Genomic DNA, 9033 nt, shown 5'->3' with positions numbered 1-9033 from the left:
CACTGACCATACTCTATAGTATACACGCACACATGCTCACTCTGTGCGCATGCGTGGTGTCTTTATATAAATGCGTCTTTTGCGTGTGTGTTCGCCATTGAGTATTTAGTTCTCGCTGTGAATTAACGTTAGTCGCTCGTACAAAGTTGTGAAATTATTGTGACATTGGCGTTTCGTCCTGCATAGATACTTGATAATAAGTCTCTTATCAAAGGATCTTGTGTTGTGTGCTGTGGCTTAGTGATAGTGAAAATTACTCGTAACGAGTTTCAATTAACAAAAATTTGTGAAAAATTGAAAAGTATTAATTTCAAAACCACCAAAATGTACAACGATTCAGTAGTTCCTGTAAAAATGGAGTCTTTCAGTGGTGTTGTCACCAAAAGGTAATTTATATTTTTATTCTTCTTGATAATTAGCAAACGCGCTCATGAATTATTACACAATGTGTTTTCTAATATTACACAATAGAATCATATTAAGATTTTGAATAAAATTCAACTTAAGAATGAAACATTTTACATTGAAAGTATGTTTATATTTTGTATACTTATAAATAAACATAAATACGAGCCATTCGTGTAATTAATTATTTAGTAAGTGCATAAATTTTTTATTTTAAGTCCTCATAATTCAGAAAAAAAAATAATATACTTTTGTATACATACTTCTGTAAAACATAATAATATTCTAAATAAATCAACAGTTAGTAATTTTCGCTACCCTTGATACAATCCTCGGTAGTATAGTGGTCAGTATCCCCGCCTGTCACGCGGGAGACCGGGGTTCGATTCCCCGCCGTGGAGTTTCCTTTTTTTATTTTTCTTTTGCTATATTAATTATTTCGTTCTTTACAGCCCTATTGGCAAATGTATCGACACAGTACTAAGGCGAGCCTGGTTAGAAAAAAGGTTGACCATTGGACTGATGCCGGCACTGAAATACCTGTCTACAAATAGTCGAGGAGCACTATTTTGTATACAAGCAGAGGCAAGGCCAGGAGACAGTGCTACTCACATGCAAGAAGTTCTTCTACAGGCCTTTTGTATGGAAAATGAAATTTATACCATTAAGGTAAATAAATATTTTTTTAAACAAATCTTGAATCATAAAGAATTTTTAAGAAGTATTTAGGAGTATTATGAATCATATGATTATTTAAAGTAATAAAAAGGATTTTAAAAACAAACGTAACGTGGTCACCTAGTCAAGTAATCCAATTTTAATGGCAAAATAATAATTATTTTTCATTATTGTTTCCAGGTGGATTCTGAGGATAAATTAAAGAACCTTTTGGGCTGCAGTAAAACGTCCTTGGACTTTAGCTGCGTCCTTATACATTATCCCTTTATGGACCCCTTCAGTGATTGCTGTGAAACAGATTTAACAATTCTCTCAGTAGCAGAGAAAGATTTAATTAACCACTGTGAGACAAATTGGGGCTACTCACAGATCCCAGTTATTAAACTACCGGAGAAGTGAAATCATGTTATAACGTTTTTTGGAAAAAAGTTTAACCACTATTGGTTTTTGTTTGGCTACGGCGTACAACGCCATCTAGTGTTACGTTGTCCAAATGGACTTTTAGACGTAACCTTGTACATTGTATAATATGAGGCCACTTGGGCTATACTTTGTATTTTAACGTTGTATAATTATGAGAGAAGGAGTACTTGTAAGAAATATTAAGGATTGTTAAATTTTACTGATTCTTCATACGTGTTTGGTACATTTGTAGATAATCTAGAGATTTAGCAATAAAATATAGCAAGATTATGGTGTTTTATTCATTGCAGCTTTAAAATGTTTTAAATTAAGCAAACCCTTTGGATTAGAAGCTAAAGTAAATAAATAAAAATTATATTGTATAATTTTTTGAAAGAAGCTTAAAACTGTCTTAATAATAGTTTAAAGTTATATGCATTTTTGTTTCCAATAGTTAATAATGAATTCAGCACCGAGTTCTCCTATTAAAAGGCAAGCTGCGTTAGTATTTCCAGATGGAGCCCTTGGCATTATTGACCCATCAATTACTCTCAATCTATCAACTCCATACACTTTTAATTTTGAATCTACAACAGCTTCTGAATCATACTCCGGGCCCATCTTACAAGTTCCAACTGGATGATATGTACTTGCTGTGAAAGTTTTCATCAAACAAATAAAGTAATCTTTCGTTCCCCATTTATTCTTATCGCAAGGCGGTATTGGTATTTCAATAAAATACGCTCCGCTTTCCTTAAACGCTTTCGTATCACGCAAAGATAATACGAAGTCCACACCGCGGAGTAGGGCTAGCAAATCCACTTCCTCCCCAAAATAATTCGGATTTATCAAAGGATACCCGTAGATGTCTTTGGGATTCAGGCGCAGGTCTCCACGACTTTTCGGCTGTATGTTTTCTGCTCTCGGAGACAGACAGTCGTAAAATGGTGTTGGGAGAATTTGTACTTTCAAATAGGACGACAGATTTGCTACCAATTCTCTCCAAGAATTTATACCTCCAACTTGATACTGCACGTCAGGGTACATGAGATCTGGCTTTGATTTCAAAAATGCAATAGTATTAAGCGGTCCGTTACTAGACAATGGATTTTGTTTTGGATCCATTTCAAAGAAATTTTCAACGTACCCAAGTACTTGTTCGTTACTTACTTTCGTTGCTGTTTCATTTGGTAGGGCAATATAGACACCATCAAATGTGACATGATCGTGAAGATTCTTACCAACGGACAAATTTTTCAAAACCGGAATACCAACACTTTCTAATTGATCTTTTGGACCGATTCCTGACCACATCAATAGTTGTGGTGAATTTATGGCTCCTGCAGAAATAATCACCTCTTTACTTGCGAGCGCAGTGAACACTGTGCCGTTATTTTCATATACAATTCCATAAGCTTTCATGTTTTTAATGAGAATTTTAGTTGCTTTAGAATTTATTCTTATGACAAGGTTTTTTGTATTATTCCTGATAGGTTCTAAAAATGCTTTGTTTGCAGAACGCCTTTGACCGTTTAAGACAAATGCTTGCGCCTGGTTGACTCCTTCTTGTTCTGCTCCGTTATAATCAATTAATGGCAGCCCTCGTTCAATAAAAGCAGCAGTAAGCATCTTTGAAGGCTGGTCAATGTAAGGATATCTGGCAACTGGTTGTTCACCATTAAAGCCATGATAATCAGGCTCTACGACTTCCGGTTCTAGATTACGCTCGGATTTCTTGAAATATGGCAAAACCTGCAATTTTTATTATATGCATTACTATAAATATCGGGTATTCAAATTGTAACAATTTAAGTACATATACTTTAAACAGTAACTTGTATTATAAGAATATTTTTATCTCAACAGGAAACTCGGATGGGTTTGGGTTGTTACGCTAAATATGTATAATAAAAACCATGCTAGGATATTAGGTACTGAGTTTATCCTTCGTGTTGATTTTAAAATGTCTCTGACACACCCTGTCGACTTTTGGTGGGTGTGTGGGTCCATAGGTGCACCGCCGGGGATCGAGTTGGTGACCTCGGGGATAAGGGTCGCACGCTTAAGACACTGGGCTAACATTTAACTATATTTTATACTTTATGCTTACGTATCATTAAACATTGTTAAAAACAATCCGACTTACGTCATCGTATCCCCATCCTACGTTTCCAAGTTCTGCCCAGTGGTCGTAATCACCTCTGTTACCTCTGATGTATGACATTGAATTTATAGAACTCGAACCCCCCATGCCTTTGCCTCTGTAAATGATTAATACATCTAAATATTGAATTTACTTAAAAAAAAGATAACGTTGTACTTCGGGTGGTGAAATCGCTAGGAAATTATAACAACAATACAAAAATAAAACTTTATTGATTATTATATGGATTTGCAAAAAGCCAACATCACGTGGTGTTCCCAGGCGGTCACCCATCCAAGTACTGACCACGCCCGACGTTGCTTAACTTCGGTGATCGGACGAGAACCGGTGTATTCAACGTGGTATGGACGTTGGCAACTATATTGTCAAATTTGATGGACAAATTTTATATAATCGGATTCAATTGTTACTTAATCATTTAAATTTAGAACAACTAATATTAAATTGTACATAATACCTTGGCCACGGACATCTTCCATTGTTTGCCAAACAACTTTTCCCATTAGGCTCTGTGGTGAACTGCCAGTCAGAACTGGATCCTAAAAGGGCAGAAGTCAAACCAGGAATAATTGTTACTATTGGTTCTTCGCCACCCGCTTCCAATAAGAGTACCTATAATTACCATACAAATAATATAATGTTATAGAGTGACCTTATGAAGCACGAGATTAACGCGGCCTATTACTCCTGTAGGTCAAAATCTAATATACTTTTTACATACGGCAATCAGGCTAAGAGCTGTCTCTTGTTCGCGTTGTCGAACGTTTGCTCCGTAATAATATTAAACCTACCTCAAAAATTTATGTAACCCTCTTAATTATGTAGTATATTTAATAAACTTATAACTATCAAAACTTATAATGATAATGTTATTTAATTTCTTAAATTAAATTAAATTTTAAATAATAAATGAAGTCCACGCCATCTGTACGATCAGGCCATAGCTAACTAAACATCAACATTCTTTATGATTCATCGAATTACTTATATAATATAATTATTAATTGATATAGTAATAGAACGGAAATTACTTCAAAAAACAATAAAAGTGTTTACAACTTTCTACATTAAGCCGTTTTTCATTTTCTAAACATTTTCAGTGTCACCTAGGTATCACAAAATATGATTGTATACTTGCTGATAATAAAATTATAGTAGTGTCCTTACAATATGTACAATACAAGCAAAAGTAATAACTTTATCTAAGAATAGTACAATAAATACAACGAGTTATGATTTTAATAAGCACCTTATTTCGTCATACTCTCTACACCCATTAGGTATCTCTCTAACATTTTAAAGTTATTTTTTAGTTAGTAATATAAAAAACATTTCCGGAAGTTATTAAATATCGCTACTTCTAAAATTAAACGGTTCCTTATAGGATTTTTCAATTTTAAATGTTCTGATATTTAAAGTTGCGTTAACGGTAGAAAAGTAAATTAATTTGTTGTAGTAAGTAAGTGCGATTCTGGACCTGCATCAAGCGAACCTCTGCAAATATTTTCCCCGTGAACACATCGTAATAAAACCAGTTTTCTAAGGTTAGAATATAATTTTTCTATAACTTTTGGTGCTATACTTACTCTCCATTTAGGATTTTCACTTAACCGTTTGGCAACAACGCATCCAGATGACCCCGCACCAACAATAATAAAATCGTACAACTCATTATATAAATGTTTGCTTTCTGTGTTTTCAAATTGCGGTTTTCCATACAAATTAACTAAGTGATTTAGGAAAGCGTATCCAAAATAAGAGCAGGCAGTTATATTAGAATTGGGGAGACACACACTTGACAAATCAACCGGTTCCCACATTTTAACACAAATTTTATTAAATTATCGCTATGGTTTTATTTAAATAAATGTTTATATGTGAACTGAATAAAATGTATCCGATAATGTGTTAATTAGAGGATAAGAATGACCCAGTTCCATATAAAAATAGAAAGCGTAAAATACTTGCTGAAATTTGTGCCTATACTAACTTGACTTAAGACTTTGCTTACGGCATTAGATCTTTCTCAGTGTAATAGAAGGATTCGAATTTATAGTTCTTTTGATCTTAGCTTAATGAGCATTCGACAAACCAAGTACATGTTTATCATGTTTATCAATAAGTATAAGCTGCGTGACATGAGTTCGTCCGCCATTACAAACAAAGTAATAAGCAATCTATTGTTGCAGAAAAATAGCCAAGTTATACATTTTTAAGTGTCAAAGTTTAAATGATTTACGCATACAGACATAACTTATACAGACTTCGTTTCATATTAGGTATATAAAGAAGATAAGTAATTACTTATGGTGGCACACATTTGATAAGATAAAAGAAATTTATGGTCTCTTAATTAAAAATTGTAATTCAATTCTCAAATGGAGGAAATTAGGAAGTAATTATAAAATAATGGTTAATAAATAACATGACAAAAATAAATATTTATGAATTATTAATTAATTAAAAACATATTATAGTATACAAAAATAAATAAAGGAATTATTTAAAAATTATAAAAGAGTATCGCAGCCGGTAGGATTCGAACCTACGCTCCCAGAGGGAATCTGATTTCGAGTCAGACGCCTTAACCACTCGGCCACGACTGCTACGTAAACAAATGTGAAATGGTGGTTTATTTCTAAACACTTGCTTCCATGTGTTCCAAGTCCGTTGATTAATAGTTAATGCACGTCCTGAATTCGATTCCTGCAAACAATACAGACTGTTTTCGTTGCGTGATAATAAAATAGTGATAGATGAATCAGTCGCTGCACTGATCCCGTTCCATACTAATACAGGAAATTTAACATAGGGGATTACGTTTTTGAAATCGGCATATGTGCAATTTTTAATATCTCAAAATTGGAAAATAATGCTATCACAGAAGAACGTATTTTAAATTAATTTTAAATGTAAAACATACCTTAAGGTTTGGGTTAAACACTTTTAATTATATTCAGCGACATATTGAGCAATAAAAAGATCTTGTTATGTTCTAGAAATGAAAATTGGATATTAAAAGAGATTAATTCACTTAAATTACATACGACATATTTATGTTTACGACATTATTTTGAATTATGAAGTTTCTAAAGAAAATAATAAAAATCTGTCGCAGGGGACACCCGGGTTTGAACCGGGGACCTCTCGATCTGCAGTCGAATGCTCTACCACTGAGCTATATCCCCTACGGTAACTTAAATGAAATACTTGCATTATTAGTGTGTACGTCTTTAAAGTTTTTTATAATTTTTAGCGATATATACAGTTATGCAAAAATGCGAATGCATATACAAAAATTTATGTGCTGTAAAGTATTGGACAGTGATAAATAATATTAACAATAACGCATAATTCAATTCCCGCCCGCATCGTAACGTTTTACCCCAAATGAAATCCGTTACATAATTCTTGCTCCCTTAATATAATATGAATACATTCTTCCTGGAAAAATTCTAGGATACATTAATATTAGCAAAATTATTATTTTGTTACTTTAATTGTCGATGATATTAGCCATTATTATAATCCAGGTTTAAACTAATAACTTCTATTTTTTTTTTTTCAAAAATATGATTTTTGTATGCTGTATAAAAATGTAAACTTGCAAAAGAAAAAACCATAAGAATAATGGTGAGTGTCTCTACTGAAGTAATAATAAAATTTAACGCCCCCGGGTGGGCTCGAACCACCAACCTTTCGGTTAACAGCCGAACGCGCTAGCCAATTGCGCCACGGAGGCGATGATTTGATATATTAAATAACAATTATGTTGCTGTGTTAAAAAATAGAGTTTTAAATTACACGTATTGATAATAAATACAAAGAAACTAGCTGCCCCCGCGAACTTCGTTTCTCCTTAATGCCTTTACCCTTTTAGTATATACATACCAACATGGAACATTTTGCTATGCTATCCCAGGGAATGTTCGTTTTTTCGGAATGAAAACTTTTTAGGTCGTTCTGTGAATTTTTCTCTATCTGAACCTAAGAGTTCACGTCATAAGTTTATAATTAATATAAAAAATAGGACTTAATCGTAGAGGGGTGAAAATTAAGGGTTGTATGTATTTTTGTATGCTGTATAATATAAAAATAAAATGGGAACTAATATTGTGACACGAGTATATACAAATAATGGTTCAATTAACTTTTTCAATGTAACTTTTTCATTAAACAAATCGTTATCCCAATGGAATTTCGCTTGAGATACAAAAATGTATTTGTATTTTTTGTTTAAGTTAAGATCCACCCTCGTGTGTATAATAGGTATAACGGGACTTGTGTCAATGTTACTGTGTTATTATTGGGTTTTTTGTTTGTTTGTTATAGCAGCAATTTTTTAAACTGATGAAATTTTATTTGGTTCTTATTAATTATGTTTCAATATCCTTATGTAAACAGCTCCAAAGTCCAAATGATTAATGATGATATAATAATGAATAATATGGTTAATTTTGTTAAAAAAATTAAACAAATTTCTTAACTCCCGTATGGTCTAGTGGCTAGGATACCTGGCTTTCACCCAGGAGGCTCGGGTTCGATTCCCGGTACGGGAAATTTTTTTAATTATATTTTACTTGGTAAATAAATAGTATAATGATATATTGTTACAAAATATTTATTTATTTGTCACTAAGATCTTTTTATTAACAGTGTATTATTTAAAATTATAGAAAGATAGTAGTATAAAAACAGTTGATAATATATATATATACAAAAAATACAATAAACAAAAAATAACATACAATATGACATAAATAATATATACATATATGTGTGTGCAAACAAAAACAGTTTGTCAGAAGTGGGATTCGAACCCACGCCCTCAGAGAGGACCAGAACAGCTCAGACCTACAGAGTAGGCAAGGTATTCCTTGAGTCTGGCGCCTTAGACCGCTCGGCCATCCTGACAGATACTACATTGAGCGAAATTTAAATGCATATTTCACGCTTAATTTTATATATTTTCTTTCAAATAAATTGTTCATAAATAAACAAGAACATAAAATCATTTTTATGTCTTCGAACGTATAAATATGCAAAATCTATTTAGTAACTATTTTGTGGATGTAATTTATTAGTTATTACTAATTAACTACCACAAAATACTACGGTGTCATCTTTTGAAAGAGTTACGAATTACACCTATGTAAAGTATAAAATTTATGTACATAGTTTTATTTATAAGCACTAGATGCCTCTAACATAGAGATTGCCTCTGGTTACTTGATATTTTTGGTATGATTTAGATTACATTGGCATTACGTTATTTTCCTAAATTGTCTAAAAATCGGAACATCGAGATGAAAATTTTACATAAATTTTGGCAAGTGGCGTAATCTAAAGCTTTATTTTGATTTTTATTGACCTATCACTTATGA

The 9033-nt window shown here is 32.6% G+C and overlaps 2 protein-coding genes and 7 non-coding genes across 9 annotated transcripts; 3 read left to right on the top strand and 6 right to left on the bottom strand.

Moving 5' to 3' along the window:
- Positions 1–103: 103 nt before the first annotated feature.
- LOC110993798 lies at positions 104–1774 on the top strand. The gene is made up of 3 exons (XM_022260181.2): positions 104–386; positions 858–1074; positions 1264–1774. Exons 1-3 carry the CDS (start codon positions 325–327, stop codon positions 1480–1482), a joined length of 498 nt encoding a protein of 165 aa, XP_022115873.1. The 5' UTR covers positions 104–324; the 3' UTR covers positions 1483–1774.
- Positions 735–806, top strand: Trnad-guc. The gene has a single exon. It is a non-coding gene; the product is annotated as a tRNA-Asp (tRNA).
- A 124-nt stretch (positions 1775–1898) lies between the features above and the next one.
- Positions 1899–5538, bottom strand: LOC110993809 (glucose dehydrogenase [FAD, quinone]). Its single transcript, XM_022260196.2, has 4 exons — positions 5236–5538; positions 4107–4261; positions 3632–3746; positions 1899–3237 (listed from the first exon to the last, which is right to left on the bottom strand). The coding sequence occupies exons 1-4, from the start codon at positions 5467–5469 to the stop codon at positions 1915–1917; spliced, it is 1827 nt and encodes a 608-aa protein (XP_022115888.2). The 5' UTR covers positions 5470–5538; the 3' UTR covers positions 1899–1914.
- LOC123689378 lies at positions 3886–4004 on the bottom strand. Its single transcript, XR_006750359.1, has one exon. It is a non-coding gene; the product is annotated as a 5S ribosomal RNA (ribosomal RNA).
- A 635-nt stretch (positions 5539–6173) lies between the features above and the next one.
- Trnas-cga lies at positions 6174–6255 on the bottom strand. The gene has a single exon. It is a non-coding gene; the product is annotated as a tRNA-Ser (tRNA).
- Positions 6256–6765: 510 nt separating this feature from the next.
- On the bottom strand, positions 6766–6837 carry Trnac-gca. The gene has a single exon. It is a non-coding gene; the product is annotated as a tRNA-Cys (tRNA).
- Positions 6838–7317: 480 nt separating this feature from the next.
- On the bottom strand, positions 7318–7391 carry Trnan-guu. The gene has a single exon. It is a non-coding gene; the product is annotated as a tRNA-Asn (tRNA).
- Positions 7392–8136: 745 nt separating this feature from the next.
- Positions 8137–8208, top strand: Trnae-uuc. Its single transcript has one exon. It is a non-coding gene; the product is annotated as a tRNA-Glu (tRNA).
- A 240-nt stretch (positions 8209–8448) lies between these two features.
- On the bottom strand, positions 8449–8563 carry Trnal-caa. Its single transcript has 2 exons — positions 8526–8563; positions 8449–8493 (listed from the first exon to the last, which is right to left on the bottom strand). It is a non-coding gene; the product is annotated as a tRNA-Leu (tRNA).
- Positions 8564–9033: the final 470 nt, after the last annotated feature.

The sequence above is a fragment of the Pieris rapae genome, chromosome 7, assembly GCF_905147795.1.
Source record: "Pieris rapae chromosome 7, ilPieRapa1.1, whole genome shotgun sequence".
NCBI classification, from domain to species: Eukaryota; Metazoa; Arthropoda; class Insecta; order Lepidoptera; family Pieridae; genus Pieris; species Pieris rapae.
Note: the sequence above shows the minus strand (reverse complement) of the source record. Positions and strands in the feature narration are given on the sequence as shown.